Genomic DNA, 23,257 nt, shown 5'->3' with positions numbered 1-23,257 from the left:
ACAGGCAGGACTGAATTCTCTTCCACGGCAATCTGATGCCACCTGTCCCCCATTCAAAGGCTCAGTGCGTCCCCCAAGCATGTATGCAGTGAACGTCTGCACATCTGTGTCCTCTGACCTCCCCCAGCCCCCCGCCGCCCCCCCACCCCCAGCCAGGGAGGCCTGAGGAGGTGAGGCCTCAGTGCTCCTTAAGAGCTCCTTGAGAAAAGGAGTCCCCGGCCGGCACCCTGGACCTTGGCGACCTTGACCGTGGGTGGGAGCGGACGGGGAACCGGGAGTGGATAGAGGTCCAGGAGGCGGCAGGGCTGGGGGGTAGTGAGTCTTGCTCACCAGGTGCAGGGGATGGGGGCAGGGGGATGCGGTGGGCACCTGCTGGCTTCCCTGACCAGCTCTGGGAAGGAGCCAGAGGTCCCTCCGGGGAGGGCGGAGAGAATCTTCCCTCCGCTTCTGCGGTGGGGCCGCACTCACCGGTAGCCCATGTCCTGGCACGCGGCCCTTCCATAGCCCTCGCTCCAGTCATCCTGACACACGGGGTGCCACGACTTCCTCTGGGACGAATACACCTGGAGGATGAAGTTCGGTCCGTAGAGGCGCACTGCAGCGAAGGACACGCTCCGTGAGATTCTGGGGGACGTCCCGACACCACCCGAGCCCCCCCCTCCCCGGCCCCCACACAAAGGCTCAGAGGCGGCGACACAAAGGGTCCTGTCCCCACGGCACTGACCACGCACCCCTTCCCGGCTCTAAAGTGCTCTTACCCCCAAAGCACTGGCAGCGGGTGTTCAGACAAGAGCCGGAAGGCAGGAGAACGTAAGCGACCGTGGACGGATGAATGGACACAAGGTGGCCCATCTACACCACGGAGTGTCATCGGCCCTGAAAGGAGGCCCACGCAGGCCCATGCGCTGTATGAAAGGCCCAGAGTGGGGAATCCAGAGCAACCCTCAGTGGATTAGTGGTTGCGGGGGGCCCTGGGGTGGGGGGAGGGGGTGATCGTAGAAAAGCCACCGAACTGTATGTTCTCAGGGATGAATTCTATGGTATGTGAGCCATATCTGGATAAAGCTAGTATTTAAAAATAAATGAAAAAGATAAAGCGTTTTTTTTTCTTTAAAAAAAAGGTCTTTTTTTCAGTTTTATTTATTTATTTTGAGAGAGAGAGAGACAGAGAGACAGACAGAGTGGGTGGGGGAGGGGCAGAGAGAGGGAGAGAGAGAATCCCAAGCAGGCTCCGAGCATCAGCGCAGAGCCCGATTCGGGGCGCGAACTCACGAACTGTGAGATCCGTGACCTGAGCTGAAACCAAGAGTCGGACGCTTAACTGACTGAGCCCCCCAGGCGCCCCCAGAAATGATCTTTAAACAATCATTTTGAACAACAGATCGACCGTTCTTGCCCAACACCCCGGATCCTGGCAGAGCACCAGAGACATGCCACACCCCCCTGGTGCAAGGTTCTGCCTCTAAATTCAGTCACACTTCGCCCAAATGACCTCAGTGCTTGTGTTTAAGGAAATGAAACACCATAGACATCGTCTAAACCTCTCTCTATGCCAGTGACTTCTCCCTCCCTAGGGGTAACCACAATCCAGAATTCTGAGAACATTCCATGTATGAACGGCTGGATCAGGAGGGGCACAGCCACAGAGCGGGTCCCGCCCATATGGCTTGAGGATTAACTGGTGTCACATATTCATACGAATGACCTTGAAAACGGCATGCCGTGAAGGAGGGCAGGCTGCTAAACGCTGTGTGACGTACGACGTTCACTGATGCGCAAAAGCATGTGAGCCCGTGCTCTGAGCTCCGGGGGGAATACATGTGACTTAAAATATAAAATGAGGACCTGATTATCGCAGACCTCATTCTTGCCCCGCTTCTGTGGCCCCAACTCAGTGGACGTTCTGGCTCATTCCCTGTGACGTGACCAGCCGTGGTCTGATAATTTCCTAATGCTTCCTGGATGGGTGATCCCCACGCGCCATGTGGGAGCTAGCCATGAGCTCCCGGAGGTGGCTAAACAAACCGTGGTCCATCCAGGCAATGGAACATCATTCAGTGCTAAAAAGAAACGAGCTATCAAGCCAGGAAAAGCCGGGGAGGAAACTGAAATGCGTATCACCAGGTGACAGAAGCCGTTCTGAAGAGGCTACAAACTGTATGATTCCAACCATAGGACATTCTGGAAAAGGCACAACAATGGAGTGGTTGCAGGGGTTGGGGGAGGGAGGGATGAACGGGCAGAGCACAGAGGATTTTCAAAGCAGTGAGGATACTCTGTGTGATACTGTACTGGTGGGTACACGTCATTGCACATTTGTTCTAACCCGCTGTCCAAATGCAAACACATTACACGTTTGTCCACAATGCCAAGTATGAACTAAGGACTTGTGTTAATAATGACATACTAATAACTGGCTCATCAATTGAAATGAAAGTCCCATACCGATGTAAGGTGTTAAAAATAAGGGCACACTGTGTGCAGGGCAGGGGGCCCTGGGGTGCCTGGGGGGCTCCGTCGGTTAAGCGTCTGACTTCGGCTCAGGTCATGATCTCACGGCTCGTGGGTTCGAGCCCCACGTCCGGCTCTGTGTTGACAGCTCAGAGCCTGGAGCCTGCTTCGGATTCTGTGTCTCCCTCTCTCTCTGCCCCTCCCCTGCTCTCTCTCTCTCTCTCTCTCAAAAATAAACATGAAACAAAATTAAAAATAATTCCAAAATTAAAAATAAAACTGACACCGTGGCATAGCAGAAAGTGAAGGAGACGTTTCCTTTTTGGTTTGTGGTAATTTTAGGGATTTTTTTTTTCCTTCCATCTCGTGTCTCTGCAGACAAATGCTCACTAGGACAGGTGATGGGGATTAAGGAGGGTACTTGTCATGATGAGCACGGGGCGATGTATGCAACTATCGAATCACTGTCCTGTACACCTGAAACGAATATTACACTGTATGTGCACCAACTGCAGTTTAAATAAACACTTAGACAAATGGTAACTAGGAGAGCACGACAGCTGACGCCCCAGAGAGCTGGAAACGGTCCCAAGCTCAAGTTCTTTTCTTTCTTTTTTTAAGTATCAGGAACTTCTCGGGTTTACTGAGGTCTAAAGGACAGATAACAATTGCACATACTTAAGGGGTACGACCTGGTGTTTTGAGACGTGTGTACCCTGGGAACCGGGTGCCACCATCAAACGCACCCACCACCTCGCACAGATCCAGCTTTCTTTTCCTTCCTTTCTCCTGCGGTGAGAACACCTAAGGTCTCCCCTCTCAGCCGATCTCAAGTGCACAGAACAGTACGGTAACTGGGTCACCTCGAGTGGTTCTCCAGTTTCCCTGGCGACATTTAATGGCCACAGAAACCAGGGCGACGGATGTAGAAAGCGGACTAGCATTAACAATACGCATACGTTCGATATATATATTCAAGAACACACGCACCCCTGGAAAAAGAACGCTCTCTGCCTACACTTGAACATTTTCAACGGGACGGGCGGTATTCTTTAGTGTCAGAAGATGTGCATTTTGGTGAAAATAATGTCCGCCCCACAAGGTAGACAAACTGCAAGCACATCAAATGTGTGTTCTGATCCGACGCAGAAGACACGCACGATGTCACGGTCACCTGTTTTGCTTTATATAAATGATCAATGTGGAAATTAAATAATCCCAAGTTAAGGTGGGTCTATCCAATTACAAAATCTGACCCAGCGATCTTGCTTCCGGAGGTATTTCCTACCAATATTCTCCTGTGCCTGGAACATGCATGTTGGGTCCCCCAGAAGAGAGGCCTCCCAAGGCATGTCTACACGCAGGAGCACGGAGTGTGTGGCTGTGGGAAAGCGAGGGCTCACGTCCCAATCAGAAATGGTCCCAGGATGTGCCATCAAGGCCCGTGCAGTCAGCGGGGCAGTGACCACTGGGAGGTGAGGACAATACAAAATACACACACACGTATTTGCTTTTTCACCTAAAAACTCTCCGGAAGAGAAGCGAGAGATGCATATCTGTTGCCCTTGAGAGAGAAACGTGATTGGCTGGTGGATGGGCACATGACCGTGTGTGTGTGTGCGCGCGCGCACGCGCGCGTGTGCGTGCAGGGTGGGGGAGGTTGTGTTTTCCTGCACATCCTCGGGTTCTTCCTGATTTTGATCTGCCCGGGTACATTAGCTCAACGTGTTGAAGGAAACAGACACAACGTAAACATTAAGAAGACAGGGAGGAAGAGGAACTTGAACAATTCGTCTTGCTAGAGTTCAGGGTTGCCCATGTGCGCCCGTCCACGCGTATGAAAACACCAAAAGCGATCACACCGGATCGCTTCACCACGCTCTGAATCGCAACGCCCCCTACTTAGGAAAATGGCGACAAATATGTCACCAACACACAGGCAAGGCGGTGTGTTGAAAATTTAATGAGCTGGGGGGCGGTGGGGGGGGGTCACTGCCAGTGCAAACGCTCTCTGGGATACCGGCAAGGCTGTGCTGTGGGGGCTCACGGACCGAGGTGTCGGCCATGGACACAGGCCGCCCCACGGGGCACACAGCCGGCGCCCAGGGCCCAGCCTTCCCCACTGGGGGGTCCCACCAGCCGGGGCCAGCGGCGTGTCCCGCACAGGTGCCACGACCTGGCTCAGAGGACATGCAGGAAAGCTGTCTTCACCCTGGAAGGCCCAGGAGAAGAAAGGGGACCCACATCCTCCGCCCCTGTGTTTAAATGTTTTTATGTTTATTTTTTTGAGAGAGGGAGACACAGAAGCCGAAGCAGGCTCCAGGCTCTGAGCTGTCAACACAGAGCCAGACCTGGGGCTCGAACCCACGAGCCGTGAGATCATGACCTGAGCCGAAGCCGGACGCTCAACCGACTGAGGCCCTCAAGCGCCTCTAGTCTGCCTCATGTTTAAACGGAACCCTCGGGAGTTAAGAGAAACAGGACGGGAGAGGAGTAAAGCTGCTCGTGAGATTTCTGGCGATGCCCCTGACGCTACAATGCCGAAACTTCTGTTTGCTTAAAAACAAGTGGTTGTCATATAAACGTGTCAGAGCGTGCGGCAGGATCCAGGGCGTGGGGACATAGCATCACAGCGCCACGGCTGTGGTCCCCGCGTGCCTGGGTCACACTGCCTAACATGTTCCGCGGGAGGACCGCAACGTAAAAGCTTTTCAAGACAAATAAGCCAGCTCCAGCCAGGGGTGGAGCTCAGTTACCTGCACCTTAGACGATGCTTCGTTCCTCCATCTCCGCCCACCCAGGCCACACGGGCACAGCCGGGAAACAACCAGCCGGCGTGCTGTCCCCTCGGCCGGTGCGGACTGAGGTCAGACTCACCCTGCGGGTGGCTGTCGGTGGATGCAGCACCGCTCCCGCTCAGGCCCCATCTCCGATTACAGCCACGCCACCACCCTTGAAATCACTTGCAACAATCGACAGAAAATACCGAAAGCAAAGCCAGGTGCCCGCTCTGTGATGATAGACACACGATTCTAAAGGCGAGCCGGCTTTGAAAGTACATACTGCGCCCCCCGATCTCCACGTTAAATACTTCGCTCCTGCAGTGGCTGTGAGGTGACGCCCCTGGCCAGCTGGGGGCGCCCTGTCACAGTGACCCAGCCCTGCAGTCCCCCTCTGTCCCCGCTGGGTGCTTCTGGGCCAGGAGCACACCCTCTCTGAGCCTCGGTCCTCATCTGCGGTCAGATCAAAGCTACAGCCTCCAGGTAGCGGTTCAGTGACCTCCCGGGTGGCTATGCCGGACACAGGCCTGGCCATCTTGCCTAGGATGGGGCCGCGGTCTCTGCGGTGGACACCAGGAGCCGGGGCACCCCGGGCAGAGCGGTCGCGTCCCCAGGCGCACGCAGTCCTGCGACTTACCACATCGGTTCTCGTCCTCCCCGCTGGGGCAGTGCAGGACCCCGTCACACCAGTGAGAGGGGCTGATGCAGGTTCCCGAGGACCCGCACTCGATCCCGGACACCAAGCACTTGTTCTCCACTTGCAGAGAGACGGGAGGGAGACCCAGTCAGCTGGGGACACCAGGAAAACCTCACGCACCCACTGCGAATGCCAACGTCCGCTCTCCGAGCCCCAAGCGGCAGGAGAGAAGAGCACGTCCCCCCTTTGTCTTTATAAGGAGCGGATGCGTCCTTGACCCCATCATCTACCAAAGGAAACAGGGCTGGCCGTCAGAGGCAGGGGGTGCCCTGGAGCATCACTTCCAGGGGGGCGGGGAGGGGCTCCCAGCCTTGGGCTTGGACAGCACCCCCCGCCTTCCTCAGGTGACCTCTGGATCCATAAATGCCCTGAGTCCCCTGCCCCGGGTGGACGGAAAGGCCGGGCTGTGGTTAAAGAGCTGCTGCAGGCAAGACCCACCCCAGCGCGTAGCAGGTGATGCTGCACAGAGATCCAGGGGACAGGTGGCCCCGGGGCGGCAGCTAGCGCCCCAGAGCACCGCGTAAACCCACCGTGGTCAGTACTCCACCAACAGCATGGGATTCCCGCGACCCATGGGGTAGGAGGAAGCGGGAAAGTGACTCCTAACAACGGGGACCGTGAGATTGGAGGAGGAGGACGGGGATTCTGCGTCCCCGTCACCAAACAGAAGCAACGAGCCCCACCCCCGGAGAGCGGGACACCCCACGAGGATGCCCCCCTGCACTTACTGAACTTCCAGAGCAGGACGGCGGCCAGCACGGCTCCCGCCAGGACGGCCCCCAAGGTGAAGGTGATACACAGCACTTTCTTCGCCTCTGGGGAAAGGGGGGTGGGCACACCATGTGGTTACAGAATTTCTTAGAAGGTACACTCTCACATCTCACCACTGCTTGTATAGTACAGCATATCATGCGATAATAACTTTGTTTAAGTTTATTTATGTATTTGGAGAGAGAAAGCCAAGTGGGGGAGGGGCGGAGAGAGAGGGAGAGAGAGGGTCCCAAGCAGGCTCCACACGGTCAGCACAGAGTCCGCTGTGGGACTCGAACCCCCAAACTAGAAGATGGTGACCTGAGCCACAGTCAGATGCCCAACCGACTGAGCCACGCAGGTGCCCCATGATAACTTTTTATCCACTTAAAAATGAGGCTTTTAATTTTAAGAACGCATCCTGGGAGGTCTCAACCTCTTCCGCGCACTCAATTTTATGCGATTTAGGGCACAAAAGCAAAACAGGAAGCCATGATATGAAGTAACATACACTTATGTTAAGCTCTTTTAAAAAAAAGTATCTTCTTAAAATAGTCCCATAAGTGATTAATGTAAAAAATTGCCCCAAAGAGGGAAAATGCCTTGTTTTAGTAATTACAAGCATAGGAGCACCTGGGTGGTTGAGTCGGTTAACTAACTTCGACTCAGGTCATGATCTCGCGGTTTGTGAGTTCGAGCCCCGCGTCAGGCTCTGTGCTGACAACTCACAGCCTGAAGTCTGCTTCGGATTCTCTGTCTCCCTCTCTTTGTGCCCCTCCCCTGCTTGCACACTTTCTTTCTCTCTCTCTCAAAAAATAAATATTTTAAAAAATTAAAAAAAAAATACAAGCGTAAGATAGCAGTAATAATGTCCCCAAACTATCACCTCCCTGGCGCTGGTGTTCAAGGTAGAATAAATTGTCTTACTCAAGGCAGGTCAGCGAATGGATGCCACAGACCCACAGCATCCCGTTCGACAGCCACCAGCCACACGTGGCTGTTTGCACTTCAGTTACGTATCATTAGGGGTATTAAACAGTTCCGTAAATTCAAATGCTCAACAGACACGGGGCCGGGGGCTGTTGTACAGAAAGGGCAGGTGTGGAACATTCCCATCACTGCGGAACGTTCCATGGGGCAGTGCTGACATCAGCCTTTTGGTTGGAGGAGGAGCACTGAGCTCACACCTCAGCTACGAATAAAGTCATTTGCAGAGGGTCATCAGCGTTCTCTAGTCAAAACAAAACGAGGGGCCCGTTGTTGGTCAGAGTGTAAGCCAAGGTTCAGAGGGCAGGGCCAGACACGGCACACCCAGTAATTAGTGGCTCCGGGGTGGGGGGTGAGGAGCAGAGGGTAGAGAGGCAGAGGGCAGGGAGGCGGAGAGGGCATTCAACAGACCCTCCGACCCCCTCTGTTTATGGGACACCTGGGTGTCCCGGAGGGTGCTGGAGGCCCGGGGAACCCCACCTGTACACGTCTGTGCTTCTGGAAGTCACCCGGGGCGAGAGTTCAGCTTCTGGAGTCAGGTCGACTAGGGCTGGCCCATCTGTTTGGGCTCAAAGCCACACCTCTCATCTTGTTATCATGTTCTTAGGAATCACCAGGGAGCCTGCTAACCAGCGTTCCTGGCCTCGATCACCAGGAATTCGGATTCCACTGGGGGCGGGGAGGCATGAATTTGCAATTCTAACAGGCTCACAAGGGAGGCGGAGGCCACTGGTCTGAGGAGAGCCCTGAAGTTACCAGAACTGGGCAGGGCAGAGAGGCAGGGGACGCTCACAGGGGAAATTCCAAATGGCCAGTTTGACCCGTTAGCCAAGGACAGTTTCTCGCTTCAGGGAGCTTCCCAATATGCTGTTTGATCTAGGATAAAATAACGTGCCCAGTGAGCTAGGCACTATTAAGTATTCTGAACCTCTCAAGGGGCAGAGGGCAACCTGCCCCCCTCTCACTAGGAGCAGGTGCGCAGCGGGACCCCCGATCCCACCTTCGCTGGACAGGCATCCTGCAGTCAGCGTCTGGTCCGTCCAGACCTGACTCGGGGCTGGTTTGCAACCGTGCTACTATTGGGTTTAATTACAACTCACTGCCCATGCCCCTTCGTCGTTATCGATTCGGTCTGCCGTTGATTCGGCCCTAGCGAGCCCAGGACCAAGCATCTGCATCACTGACTGTTGGCCCCGATTCCTCCAAAACCCAGTCTTTAAGCAGTGCACGTGCTGGGACGCAGTGTGAAACATTTAGGACCATTGCTACAGCAAATAGATGCATTATGTCCCCAAATGGCCCTTGCACTCCCGAATCTGTGCTATTTGAGGGTGCTGAAACTTCCGTTCTTTCCTGTGATGATGGCCAGGCCACTGTACGTTTGTCAAAACCCACAGGACACACAAGGGAAAGACTGTGATCCTAATGTAAAACTATGGACTTTAATGACAATGTATCCATATTGGTTCATCGATTGTAACGAGCGGGGCCCGCTACGGCAAGATGAGGGGACAGACTTGGGGGTAAGAGGGGTAGGAGGGACTGCGCCCTGCTGTTGGGTAAGCCTAAAAACTACTCTAAAAAACTGTCTGCTAATTAAAAAAACATTTCCAAGGCCAAACATTAGACTTATAAAATGTCCGTTGCATCTATAGAAGCCAATAAAAAAGGTCTTAAAAATAGCAAGCCTAAAAACTACTCTAAAAAATGGTCTGTTAATTAAAAAAATATTTCCAAGGCCAAACATTAGACTTATAAAATGTCTGTTGCGTCTATAGAAGTCAATTAAAAAAGGTCTTAAAAATAGAAAGGTAGGTTCACTCAGCTGGTTTTGAGTTTAAAGGGCAGTTTTGTAATGCAAAGTCACACATGTAGGCTCATGTTCTTCCCTTATAAAGTCACTGATAAGGACGATGCAGATTCCTGTCCAATTGGCTGTCATCACCAGGTTTCCCCCCAGAACAGTGGAAATGTGGGTGTCAGGTGAGTGGGCGCCCCTTGTCTGCCTGCCCTTTCAAGGTGCTGACCTCAAGAGGGGACCCTTGGTTTCTGATCACCACCCCCTTTTTTCCGGGAGGCAGGTACCACTGTCAGGAGTTCCCTAGCCGTCTACACCCTGGCTTCCTTCCAACCACCATGATGAACTAAGACCGGGGCTTCTGGGCGCGGCTCTACTGACATCTTGGCCGGGTCTTCCGTGGCGAGGGGCTGTCATGTGCACCACAGGTGTTCAGCAGCATCCGTGGCACCTGCCAGTCACAGCCTCTCCCCAGTTATAACGACCAGGCCCTGCCCAGTGTCCGTGGGGGTCAAAATCAGCCCCGATTAAGAACCACGGTCTCAACCTCCCCAACTACCACCAGAAAGACATCAGTGCAGAGGCGGGTGTTTCCTTGATCCGAGAAGAACCAGTGGAGGGAAAGAGGGAACCGTATAGGAAAGGAGAAGGGGTAACTGAGGAGGAGGAGGAGGACTGAAGGGTAGGAGATGTGGGAATAAAAAGGAGTAGAGGTTGGGGCGCCCGGGGGGCCCAGTCGGTTAAGCATGTGACTTTGGCCCAGGTCACGATCTCATGGCTTGAGTTCGAGCCCCGCGTCGGGCTCTGTGCTGACAGCTTCCGATTCTGTGTCTCCCTCTCTCTCTGCCCCTCCCCCGCTCGCACTCTGTCTCTGTCTCTCAACAATTGGCATTAAAAAAAAAAAAGTGGAGGTTGACGAGAGGAGGAAGGAACAAGAACCATTTGCGAAGGGTGGGGGAAGCAGACGGAAGCGTCGGGGAGGAATTAAGGGTGACGGCGCTGGTTGAGGGCTACAGGGGTCCAGAGACGTGCACGCGGAGCCTCGAGCAGCACAGGCCACGGGGACTCACTTCTGTGCTTTGCGATGCGCTGCGGGGGCAGGTGGAAATGCACTTTGTTGCTAATCTTTGACCGTACAAGCTGTGTGCACATGCGTGCTTGCAAAACAAAAACCCCGTCGACAAAAATGCGAATTGTTGCGTCACTAATACCCGTACTCGTTTACCTGGTCTACACCTGCTCTGCTGTGTCCACGGGATCCTTTTTTATTTTACTTTTTTTTTTTTAAATGTGTACTTTAAAAAAATGTTTTAAGGTTTAGCTTATTTTTGAGATTTATATATATATGTATAGAGAGAGACAGAATGTGAGCAGGGGAGGGGCAGAGAGAGAGGGAGGCACAGAATCCGAAGCAGGCTCCAGGCTCCGAGCTGTCAGCACAGAGCCCGACGCGGGGCTCGAACCCACGAACCACGAGATCGTGACCTGAGTCGAAGTCGGACGCTTAACCGACGGAGCCATCCAGGTGCCCCATGTGTTTATTTATTTCGAGACAGAGAGTGTGTGTGAGCAGGGGAGGGGCAGAGAAAGAGGGAGAGAGAGAGAGAGAGAGGGAATCCCAAGCAGGCTCCGCGTTCGATCCCATAAACTGTGAGATCAGGACCTGAGCCCAAATCAGAGTCGGCCGGTTAACAGACTGAGCCACCCAGCACCCCGCCCCCGCCCCCCGCCCCCCCTCCACGAGATCGTTAAAGCCACGAGATACGAGACAACCACACCAGCCACCTCGTTCGCTGAGCACAGAGGCCTTGTCCCGCATCTCAAACACGACTCGCTGTTCCAGGGAACCACACCACAAAGACAGGGTGGGTGGTGACTCCCGTGGCCTAGCTCACCATTCATTCCGCAAGACCCAGCGACAGGCCCCGCAGGCAAGAGCAGGACAGGGAGGCCCTGCGTGGGGACAAGGCTGCGACAGGAGGGTTAAGGAAAGTGAAGAGAGGGCTTTGCAGCGGGCTGAGGCTGAGGCGAGAAGGGCAGGGACAGCGAGGGAGAGGGGAGCCCCGGCAGACGGAGGACGGTGAGCGACAGAGCCACCGGAGAAGACAGGCCCCAGCGCCTGGACTGTTGTAGGAAGTAGATGCAAAGGGGTCCTACTTGAGGTGCACACTGTCCCCGACGGGGACTTGGGCTGCGTGTGGCTGCTGGGCGTGGAAGTATGCGTCAGCACCCTCGGCGCGTACTGGGGCACCGCGGGCGGGTAGTAGGGAGCCGGATACACCGAGTAGGCGCTGGGGACCACGGCGGGCCGCGGGGGGTACAGGCCTTCAGGCTGGTATCCATGGTTTTCGTAGAAAGGTCCGACATCTGGCCGGGGCCCCTGAACAATGAAGAAGAAGATGAATCACATAAAACCCCAATTGCCCTAAAGGTTACACGCCCACCCGCGTCCTCAGACAAGGTACTGATAAGGCTGCTGCAGACTCCTGTCGGGCCGAACACGGAACTTACCTGCAGTAAAAGCTAGCCAGAACTTCCAGCTAGTTGTCAATGGTTTTTGTATTTGCTCACTAGTCATTTTTTGAAGTAAAGAGCGAGTAACGGTCAACGCCGCAATTTAGTGAAGAATAAAATGTAAATTAAAGAAAAAACGTGCAGGAGTCTGGGAATGGGTCAATACCCAATCCCAGAGACGGAGATTCTCAGGGGAACAGTACCGGCTGTATCTGAGCGGCAGCCAGGCACCTGCATTCACGACCTCCTGGAAGCAGGACCCCCCGACGATGGTGCAGGGATGACTGACGGATGCGCCCATTTTGCAGAGACGAACGTGAACGATGGAGGCTAAGAAATTTACCTAAGGGTCCACATTATACATGCTATTCTAAAAGTTCTTTTTCTATCTCCTCGTCTCTTACAAAGACGTGTCACCGTTTACTAACGGACATTTAAATAGCTTGTGGATGGGGGCTGTGGGCACGCACGTCCGCAGGGAGCCTGAGGGGTTCTGTCGCCCTGAGGGCAACCGCTGGGTCTCAGCGCACAGGGTGTGCACGGGGCTGCCCCAGCCCGAGCTTTTTTTCCGGCTCCCTCCATCTTCTCCGAATGCCCTTCTCTTCTCCCTCTGCCTAAACGCCGCCTTCTCCCGGCTGCCCCTTCAAGACCCCGCCTGGACCCCCACCGTGTCCTCTGTATCCGTCCTCCTTAATCGGCCACCGGCTGGGCCACGCTGGGAGGCCACGTGTGCCCCCCTAGCCTTCTTCCCACTCATTCATTTCTTCCGTTTCTTGTGGACCATGGTCTCCGACAGGACTGGTATTCCGAGCAGAGGAGGCACCACACTTAGCATTTTAAGCGGGGCCTCCAGGGAAGCGGGATTATACAGCGATGCACCAAAGGCAGGCTCTCAGGGTTCACCTCTGCTTAATAACTCACTGACGCTCTCCTTCAGAAGTTCAAAGACTGTAGCTCTGAACCAGAGCAGTGCACAGAAAGGGAAACAGTGTAATCTCTAATCTAAATGGGGCACCAGAGGCAAAAAAAAAAAAAAGCACACGTGTTTGGTCTCTATCGGAAGCATCTAAGAACATGCTGTCCCACCCAGGGAAGGTTGTAGCAGGCACAGTGGCCTGTCCCCGCAGAGCCTTGTGCAGCGGATAGGAAGTTTTAAATGGATCCGGTGACAGTAGCTACCAGCAATGGCTAAAGGGGAAAAAGCGTAAAGATCTATTCTCCAGATAGAAGATACGGGAAATGTCTGTTATGACACACAACTGCCCTGAACGCGTGCATTCCCAGGTATAAGATAAATCACTGAGACTTGGGCGGATCCTGAGAAACTTAACAGAAACCATGGGGGAGGGGAAGGAAAAAAAAAAGAGGTTAGAGTGGGAGAGAGCCAAAGCATAAGAGACTCTTAAGAACTGAGAACAAACTGAGGGTTGATGGGGGTGGGAGGGAGAGGTGGGTGGGGGATGGGTAGTGAGGAGGGCACCTGGGTGTTGTATGGAAACCAATTTGACAATAAAGTTCATATATTGAAAAAAAAAGATAAATCAGTGAGAGATAATGGGGACCAAGGATAAGGACACTGCATTAGTCTCCAGAGTTGCTGGCGGTGGGGGCGTCCAGAGAGAGGGATGGTCAGCCCAGTGGTCCGTTCGGTCACAGCCTCCCCCGGGTCATCAGGACACGCGGCTGCACAGGGGTCTGCTGTCCTTCCCTGGGACTGCCTCCCTCCGGGCACCCTCCTGCCCCTTTTCCTTCCACACATCCTATCCTGAAACCCACCCGCAGGGCAGGAAAAGAAGTGGCCCCAGTGAGCAGTGCACATACCCCACAACCGCCCCACAGCTCTGGGGCGCTCTCAAGGGGTGCAGCTGCTGTGTCCGCACTCCCGCCCAGCCTCACCGAGAGAGGGCCCCGACCAGCATCCGTGGGGCCAGCTCTTAAAATGCTGCCCAGCACACACCTCACAAAATAACAGCAGGAATTAAGGGCACGAAGAAAAGGCTGGGGAGGTAATTATCAACCACTTACTGAGTTTAAAGCCATCCTGAGTTTATCAGCAGCATCAGGTAATGGTAGAGATCCGGAACGTTCAAGACGACCTAGAAGACAGAATGATAAGACTGTGGTACTTCCATACCGGTGAGTTTTTAGGAGGCCCATGGGGAAAGAACCAGAAGGCTTTCTAGGTGAGAGTTAGCTCCGGAAGAAACAGAAGTTCCACCCGTTCACCTTGGCCCTCACCTTCACCCGCCTCTTCCCCGCGCACAGGCGGAAGGAGCCTGGTGCTTGCCTGCTTTAGGGTCCAAGGCCAGCGACGCTTAACACGGCTCTGGCCAGACGTCCCCAGGCTGCCTCTTGCAACAGAGGATCCCGGCAATAGAAGCAGGCACGAGGTGCCTCTCAGACCCTCAAGTTCAGGTGAGGTTAACGGGGGGGCAGAGACCTGGGGTCAGCTTGTGGCAATACCCCTGATACCTGGAGGTATCACTGCATCAGCGCCTGAACCTCTCTGAATCTGGCACAGAAATGGATATGGAGTCGGGCACGGTCCCGTTCCGGTGAGGATTTTTTTTTTCTTTTTTAACGTTTACTTATTTTGGAGAGAGAGACAGAGACAGAGTGTGAGCGGGGGAGGGGCAGAGAGAAAGGGAGACAGAATCAGGAACGGCGGTCAGCACAGAGCCCGACGCGGGGCTCGAACTCACAAACCGCGAGATCGTGACCTGAGCGGAAGCCAGACTGAGCCACCCAGGCGCCCCCCCCCCCCCCCCCACCCCGTGAGGATTTCATGAGGGGGCCCAAGCAAGCGACAGCTGGCCAGGAGAGGCTCCCTCCCTCGCTCCTGCTGAGCGCCCATGGGGACGGGGTGGGGGTTGGGGAGGTAGGTGTCCCCCGGAGAGCACGTGGTCCCGAACTTAGTACCCGAGGGAGGTCACACCGGACTTTCCAAATAAGCCATGTGGAATCTCCCACTTCTTAATAAACACACGTAAAAAACCCTCCGTAAAACACGTCCACAAGCGCCCATTACACCACCTACTACCCCGAATCCAAAAAAAACACTTCGGAACTGACCATTTTGATCGTTTCTGAGGTTGGCGGTAATGAAAAGAAGGCGCTTTTGTTTGCAGAGGTTTGTGAACAGTTGTGACAGCAATTTCTGGAAACACCATCCACACGGGATGCGTTATAGTAAAGCCCCCATTCGGCCATCACTCCCTCCCTCTTGTGGGCACAGGAAGGGCTGCCCTGGGCCCCTCCCTGCTGTCTCGGAACGGCCAAAGAACACTGCAAGAAATGGCCCTCCAAGCCCTCCACCCACGAGACCGTGCTCCCAGTGAGAAAGTTCTGGCCTTCACACGGCCTGTAAAGTGCCTGGCACACAGCAGGTGCTCAAACGGCGGCCGGCAGCACAGTGCAGTGGGTGAGCCCGTCCCCTCCGGGACCTGGGACCTGGGGCAGGTCAGCTAACGTTCCCATGCCCCAGCGTCCTCATCCACAAAAGGAGATCAGAGCAGCCCCCACTACCGGGTTGATGAGCTGTGAAATGAGTGGATACGGATGTAGCCCTCGGTGTCTGCAGCAAGGTCAGAGATGCAGACATTTCTGTTAAATAAAAGTGATTATAAAGCTGACAGATGTTGCCGCTGGGGGGCTGGGGGGCTGGGGACTGAGAGGAGGCATTTGCAGACTTGCCTTGGGTACTTCTCCCCAACGGCCAAGTCCGCCCGCCCCGAAACCCCAGGGGAGCGAGATGCGACGCTCCGGCCCACGATCATCACTGGACTCGTCAAACTCAAAACGCACGTTAACTTGCTGTAAAGGAAAATGTGAGGGTGGCTTTGTAATCTTGGGAAACCTCCCTGAGCGGGTCACGATAAACAGGCACCACGTCATTTCTTTACTGTTCACATAGAGCCAAAATACACGCGTGAGTCCACAGGGATAGCTGTGGGATTTTTTCACTTTAAAAAATCAAAAGGGGGCAACGCTGTTCTAGATACGAGGAAAGAAACCTGAGCAGTATACACTTGGGAGGGTCCCCATGGAAGCCTCTACATGGTGTGATGATCACATATTAAAACACCTGTCCAGGGCGCCTGGGTGGCTCAGTTGGTTAAGTGACTTTCGATTTCGGCTCAGGTCATGATCTCACAACGCGTGAGTCAGAGCCCCGAGTTGGGCTCTGTATTGTCAGCTCAGAGCCTGCTTGGGATTCTCTCTCTCCCTCTCTCTCGGACTCTCTCTCTCTCTCTCTCTCTCTCTCTCTCTGTCTCTGGCTCTTTCTCAAATAAGTAAACTTAAAAAAAAAAATCCACCTGTCCTACGCGTGCCCCTTGAAGAACAAGGGCTCTAAGCCCCAACACATACAGTGTCTCCCGCTCCCCTCTGGTCCAAGTTGGGGGAAAAAAATCACAGCACATCCCCAAGGTTACTTTGCGAAGCACTCCCCTAAGCAAACATTCTCAGCCCTCTGGTTTCCGGCTCCCCGCGCCTCTGAGCTGTCTCACCGGTTATAGGTTTGGGTGAAGTTTCAGGAAATGAAAATCTGATCCCTCTGGCGTCTTTCCCGGTTTGAGAGCCCTCTGAAAGGAATGATCACTCAACGCTCGAAATCCATGCTCCTTGTTCATTCGAGATCCCTAACAGAGAGAGACGAGGAAGCCAGGGAAGGAAGGAGCCCAGGCGGCCACAGCCATGAATGATCCCGTAAAAGCCACAGGACCCAGAAGTCACGACAGGATAATCCTATCTCATCCAGAGATCCCACGAGCCACACAACCTTAGAACCAGAAACACCCGGTGCGCCCAGATCAGCCTCCCCGGACTTTGGAACAGAAGACAGGAGTCACACTGCCTGTACTTTTCTCTGGCTGAAAAGAAAGGAAGGGGCAGGGTCTCACTCTGGAACTGGATATCTAAGAAGCCCCGCCCGGGAGGCCACACGGGGTCGGGTTCATCTTCAAAACCGGCACGTGTAGAAATAAGGTTACGTGTCACAAAAACACACAACAAACCAAAACAAACACAAACCCCTACGCATTTCCACAGCCAAGCAAAGCTCTTCAACTGGTTTTTGAGCCGAGCAAGACAGCCTAGATGGGGAGAGACGTGGTTTCTCAAACATCCTTTCCTATCATTTAAAGGACACAGATGCTTGTCCTTGATTCCGGAAAGTCAGCCATAATGAAGCACTTTTCTCTTTAAGTGACCAAAGAGCAGATGTGTGACCAAGCTCCTAGCCCCTCCTTGTCCTCGGCCAGCTCCCCACGCCGGCACCGAAAGGTCCACTTGAGTCACACAACACGACACGGTGGTTTCGGTCACTCGGGGCTCTCTTTGCAGAGAGCTGGGTCACCCCGAGCACCTGCCCGGCCACTGCTCGGCAGGACCGTGCCGTGGAGTCCTGCCTGCACCCCGTGACATGACGAAGCTATTTCCAAGCGATAAATTTCTTCTTTGGAAATCTCAGAAAGCATTTGCTTTCTGAGGCCCCCCTTCCTTGACCCCTGTACCCCTTTCTTCAAACTTCGAAGCGAGCAATACTGACAGACACTCCTTATCCAATGAACAAATGATCAAGGACAGCCCCTTTATGCCTCAACCACTGCGTCAAATCACAAGTGCCGTTACAGGGCGCCTGGGTGGCTCAGTCGGTTAAGCGTCCGACTCTTGGTTTTGGCTCAGGTCCTGATCTCGCGGTTCGCGAGTTCGAGCCCCGCATCTGACAGCGCAGAACCTGTTTGGGATTCTCTCTCTCTCTCTCTCTCTCTCTCTCTCTGCCTCTCCCCTGCTCATGCTCTCTCTCTCTCAAAATAAATAAATAAACTTAAAAAAATGTTTAACCACCCCCCCCCCCCCGCCCAAATCCAAAGTGCTGTTAGATGCAAATTATCAGACAGTGGTGGGTTTAAGAAGCAAGTCAACATGAACGTGTATAAGACATTCGGACAAAAGGCCTACGTGGTGATTCACACAGGAACAGTGCAGGCACACAGAGGCAGAGTCATCACCTCAGGAGAGGTTCTGCCCGCATCCTTCTTTTTCTATGAATGCCTCATTGTCCCGGTTGAGATTACAAACTTTTTAGGGCAGGAATTGGGTCGGGTCCCTTTTTTTCTTTCTGTCTTTTTTCTTACAGCTAAGCTTTGTTAGCTTACTAGCATACAAGAAAGCGTTCCGATAGTTCTTGAGTTCCAGAGGCCAAAGGAGTAAGACGGAATCTGAGGGACAGCGCAAACCGGAAAGTCTGCACCTGGACAAAACCAGCCTCCAAGGTGAGGACGTGGGGGACCTCACGGGCCCAGGTGCACAAGACTGAGTGCACACCTAATGTGACAGGCCGGCTGGGGAGGCGTCCGGGTCCCTGCAGGAGAGAGGAGTCCCGAGACGTGCAAAGGCCCCGGCTAGGGTTGAAGACCTTGCCCAAGTCTATCTGTGGAATGGGATAATAAAGTAATAGGGTTGTTTCGAGGACCAAGTGTGTCCGTTTCCAACACCGTGGCCAACACACGCTAGGCACTGAACAATCACATCGTGACAGCAGCTAAGATTTGCTTGCCTGTAGCGAAGGGACTGTCATGTGCGAGAGACATTCAGTTTAGTCTGTGTAAATCCAAAGGACGCAGCCAGAATCAAAGCGGTCAGCGGTATCAGAAAGGCAGGTGTAACCCAATCCCGGGAAACCAAATTTCCAACAGTGAGGAAGTTTAAATAGTCAACTAGTTGCCTTGGAGAGAACAGAGTTCCTCAAACGGAAGCATGTTTGATCTGAGACTGGCAGGTGGGCTCTCCACGTGTGTTGGTCCATGCGTATTCTAGAAGGGTGCTGAGCTTTGACTGGGGGGGCCAGGGACAATGAACTCTTATTGCCTGAGGTCAGACACCCGAAGAATGACCCAGCACCCCTGGAAAACAGGCCCCACGTCCCCGGAGTTCAGATCAAGGGTTGAAATGAGCTCAGGTGTGGGGTCCTGCCAGGACGGCCCCTCGCAGAGCAGTGACCTGGAGAGACTCCGATGCTGGGTCTCCTGCCTCGCGCACCCATCAGTGGTCGTGAGGCCCAGGCCACGCCTCCTTCCAGCTCAGCTCTCGCTTGACGAGATCTCTCTGTCGGATGTCTGCTGGACGCCGCGGCCTCCTGCCGGTTTCCCCTGAGGCCCCAACCTCTCCTGCCGTCTCACGAGTTTCCAGAATGCCGCTACGACACGTGGTGCCCTTCGAACGCCCTGTGCTCCCTTACCACACCCCTGCACCCTCATACAGCGGGGACGCCCACGGCTGAGCTCCACCCACACCAGCAAAATGCCCTGAGTCTCTACCCAGCAAGCCCTGTCCTCCTCCTCCTGGCCTCGCCTCTACGAGCATGTCTTTGGGCCACCTTCCCTCTTCAAAGTTCACACCGTTCACAGTCCACACGACTGCCCGCACTCCCACCTGAAAATCGGCGTCTGCTGTTCTCCCCCGATGCCTCTAAGGCTGCCCGTGACCGTGGCATTTCCATACGTGCTGGTGCCTCTGCTCCCAACCACCATGCAGTGGCCGGCCGGGACAGACAGACTCCCTGGCCGGCTCTTCTCCTTCCTGACGGCCAGCTTTGCCCCTACGGCGTCCCCCTCAAACTGCCTGTATGACCAGCCAAGCCCTTTGCTACTCCCCAGGATTCCTCATGTACTTGAGGCCAGGGTGGCCCAGAGCACAGAGGGCCCACTACCCAGGCCCTCTACCCCTGGCCCACTACCCCTGGAGGCGTACAAGCCGGGGCTCCCCGAGATGGCCCGAGATGGTGCTGGTCCCCAGCACCAAACCAGGATGGGACTCACGGTGCTTTCCCAACTCAGGTCTCAGCGCTCAGGTATGTGGTGCCCTCACACCCCATCCGCAGAGGCCACCAACTCACCCTGGGAGGACCCAATGTCATCAGGTCCCTGCAGGTGCCCCGGAAAGGTGGGGCGGGGAGGGCGAGCAAAGGCCGAGCAGCTGTGAGAAGCAGGATGACCCCGGGAGATCCAGAGCAGCAGAGGAAACCGACATGGAAAAGCACTCAGACCCCGAGAGCCTCTCCAGACGCCCTTCACCGCCTTCACCAGAGGCCGGCTTCCAACCTGTACGTAACCGAACTGGTCCCCACTAACTTCGACCCTGCCAATTTTCCTATTATCAAGGCTTAGACCTGCCCCTGGCCCCCAAGCCCTGGGATTTTCTGGAGAGCTTAGGAAAGTATATTCCCAAGCTCCGCCCCGCTGTCAGTCTGATACAGCGACTGGAACCAGGACAATTACCTCGATCTCATTAGGAAGCTCTCCCAGGACCCCTGCCACGGGTTTGGGTGGAAAAGAGTGAGCCACCGGCCTGGGCTCCTGCTGTGCACTTCTGGGTAGGCCCCCAGGTATCTGGGCTTCCTCGTCTACTGCACATGTTCGCCTGAGTCTTGTCCCTCAATGTCCCAATAGCCAGGGAGTTCGGCTCTCCCCGCGGAGGAGTCCTGCACATGTCTGCCTGGATTATTCTGGAAGATTCAGCACCGAGCCCAGGTGAGGCTGTGGGCAGGTGCTCCAGTATTAGGATAGGGGGAACGAGCCTGGCCCCCAAGCAAGTCCCTTCCGCGTGAGGTTTCCCTGGGCCCCGCTCTCAGCACCCTGAGCCCTTGTCCACACGGTTTCTATGATACTCCCATCTTCTAGAGGAAGGAAAGGCAGCCGCACTACCTGTCAGAGCCCTAAGGAGCCAGACAGCCTGGCTTCTTCCCCAGGTCTTCCCAGGGGTTACGGGACCCGGAGCAAGTATCTCACCTCTCTGCCTCAGTTTCCCCATAATTAAGTACGCTACAAAGAGTTTGGAATGACACCTGGCTGGAAGACAGCGCCTCATCCAGGTTTGCCGTTATTATTATAACACCAGTGCGGCCCCGTTTTCTCCTGCAATTCCGGGGACTGAGCCCAGGGCAGAGCCAGCCACGGGTGCGAGGCCCGAGCTCCAAGCAGCGTCCGGGGCTCTGGCAACAACACAGCCTTGTTAGGAGAAGCCTGACCTTGTGAATGTTGAAGGGAAAAGTGGCTTGGCCTGACTCATCCAAGCCAAGAACAAAGGCCACACTGCTCCCGGGTTGATATTTAAAAACAAAAAACAAAAACAGAGGAAGGAGTTGAGTGACCGATCTCCAGGCAGAGGGTCTCCACTGCGGGAACGCCCCCCACCCCCCAACTCTTGGGCTGAGCGTTTGCTTGCTGGGCCATGCCCTTTCCTGGTAACCCCAACCCCCAGTAAGGCCTGCCGTGGTGGAGGGAGGCAGGCAGGCCTCACCTCTGGAAACGCTGAGAAAAGGAAGCCAGCGACTTCCTGGGGCTCCCCCCCACCCGACCTGGCCCACCAGGTCCCTTTGCCTCACCCAGCAGCAGCAGCCTGAGAGCCTGCGTCCCCAGGTTCCTGGGCCTGGGTAATCTTTGTCCCCGTTCCCAGCCCCTACCGGCCTTCAGGGGAGGCTGGCACCGGCCTCACTTCCGGGAGAACCTCCCCCCACCTCCCAGGCTAAGTCAACAACCCGCACTTCAGGGTTCCTGAACACCTTAAAACTCCCTCCCGGCGGCCTTTGTAAGTTTCCATGAGCCTGGTGAGGCTCTGTAGCTGCTAGGCCAGGAGCACAAAGGCCAGCGCCCCCCTGGGTGTGCCCATCTGAGCCCCGGAACTGCTGCACCAGTTGGAATCTAGGGGTCCGCTGTGTCAGGGCCGAGCCCCTGGTGACGCCTGCCCACCAGATGGACCTCGGCCTCCCAGCTATCATTTCCCTCCCAAATGAGCCACTAGGATTCCTCTTGACCGCTCCCCGCCTCCCCTGTGGGTTGAAAAGGGATTCGGGCTTTGGGATTCCAGGCCACCTGGCTGTGCCCTCGGGTGGGGGCGACCGCTTCAGCACCGGCTCAGGGCTCTGGGCTGGCAAATGCCCTCTGGGGTGTGGACGCACGAACTTTGGGGCCATAAGGCAATTCTTCCGCAGAGCACGTGGGGCCAGGGGCAGGACACCTGTCCACGGCCAGGCCGGTGCACTGAGCCCCGCAGCCACTGTCCAGGTCCGGGCCTGACGGCGTGCGGTGGACCGGAGCGCCGGGGCGGCCCCGTCCTTGTCCCCGGCAGGGAGCGCGGGGGGGGCCGGAGCCAGGAGCGCTCCTCCCGGGCGGCTTCCTGCGGACCCCGGTGCCCGGGCGGCCCGGCTTTGATCCGGGCTGTGGGCCAGTCCCTCCCCGGAACGGCCGAGCCGTTCGCGCCTCGCCCGGGGGCCCTCTGGGCCCTGTCCCCGCCGTCCCCGCCGCGCCGGCGGTATCGCTCCCGGAATCTACAGCGAGTTTCCAGTTTCTCCCCACCTCGGGAGGGAACCAAGAAGTAGAAGGAGTTCAGGTAACACTTCGGGGCTGCAGAGATTTTCCCGAAACAAAGAAACGGATAGGCAACGCTCCGTCCTCCTCATCCCCCCAAAGGAAAAGGCGCACCCCTGGTCCCCAGCTCCGGGGCCGCAGAAGGCGGGGGGTCCTGGAGCCGTCTCTGGCCGAGGGGACCCACCCCGAGGGACCCCGAGGCACTCTCTGCTCCGACCAAAGAGCCAGGGACGCGGAGCGACGTTCCCGGCTGCGCGAAGCCGGCCCCCTCCGGCCCCCACCGAGGGCGCGCTGCCCGGCCCTGCCCGGGGCGTCCCGCCGGCGGGAGGACGCACCTGCTGCGCTCGCGCTGCTCACACCTGGCCTCACCTCCAGACGCCGCCACCCAGCGCGGGGGGGAGGGGGACGCTTGGGTTGTCCCCTGGCACCCAGATCCTTCTTTTCGCGCCTGGGACCCGCGCCCCAGACTCCGCCGGGAGACCGGCCGGCGCGCCGCTCACCTGCGGGGCTCCCCGCCCGGCGCTCTCCGCCCCTGGCTCGTCCTCCCCTTCCTCCTCTTCCTCCGCCTCCTCGGCCTCCTGCGGAACTCGCGTCTTCCTCTGCCCGGAGTCCCCGCTTTAATCCCGGGAGGCGGTGTCGGAGCGCCCAGGGCGACACCCCTAAACGCGGTCCCGGGGCACCTCGGGCACCGGGAGGGGACGGGGCGGGGCGGCGGGAGGAGGAGTTTCTTCCCGGGAAAGCCCGGGGCGCTCTCCCGGTCCCCGCCCGCGGGGTGGACCCCTTGGAGCTCCGGCTAGGTCCCCGGAGGGCCGAGGGCGGCGTAGGGCTCTGAGGGGCGCGCCTCCCTCCCCACGTCCCCTGGACCGCCCCCGTTGCGAGCGCTTTGGGGCCCCGAGGTCTCGAGTTTGGGTTA

General features: G+C 56.0%; 1 protein-coding gene across 2 annotated transcripts in view; it reads right to left on the bottom strand.

The window, feature by feature from the left end:
• TMPRSS2 (transmembrane serine protease 2) overlaps positions 1 to 22,977 on the bottom strand; it is a 35,817-nt gene extending 12,840 nt beyond the window's left edge. Inside the window, exons 1-6 of one of the 2 annotated variants that reach the window (XM_078452752.2) lie at positions 22,845 to 22,977; positions 14,003 to 14,073; positions 11,621 to 11,843; positions 6,657 to 6,743; positions 5,869 to 5,988; positions 469 to 595 (exon numbers count right to left, since the gene is read on the bottom strand). In XM_078452752.2, the coding sequence (XP_078308878.1) occupies positions 469 to 595; positions 5,869 to 5,988; positions 6,657 to 6,743; positions 11,621 to 11,843; positions 14,003 to 14,017 (572 nt within the window). In that variant the 5' untranslated portion in view covers positions 14,018 to 14,073; positions 22,845 to 22,977. Of the gene's footprint in view, positions 1 to 468; positions 596 to 5,868; positions 5,989 to 6,656; positions 6,744 to 11,620; positions 11,844 to 14,002; positions 14,074 to 22,679; positions 22,803 to 22,844 lie in introns of those variants that run through there. The other variant, XM_078452753.2, reaches the window with a different exon arrangement.
• Positions 22,978 to 23,257: the final 280 nt, after the last annotated feature.

Source organism: Panthera onca, chromosome C2 (genome assembly GCF_046562875.1).
Source record: "Panthera onca isolate mPanOnc1 chromosome C2, mPanOnc1 haplotype 2, whole genome shotgun sequence".
In the NCBI taxonomy this organism is placed as follows: Eukaryota; Metazoa; Chordata; class Mammalia; order Carnivora; family Felidae; genus Panthera; species Panthera onca.
This window is presented reverse-complemented; position numbering and strand designations above follow the sequence as displayed.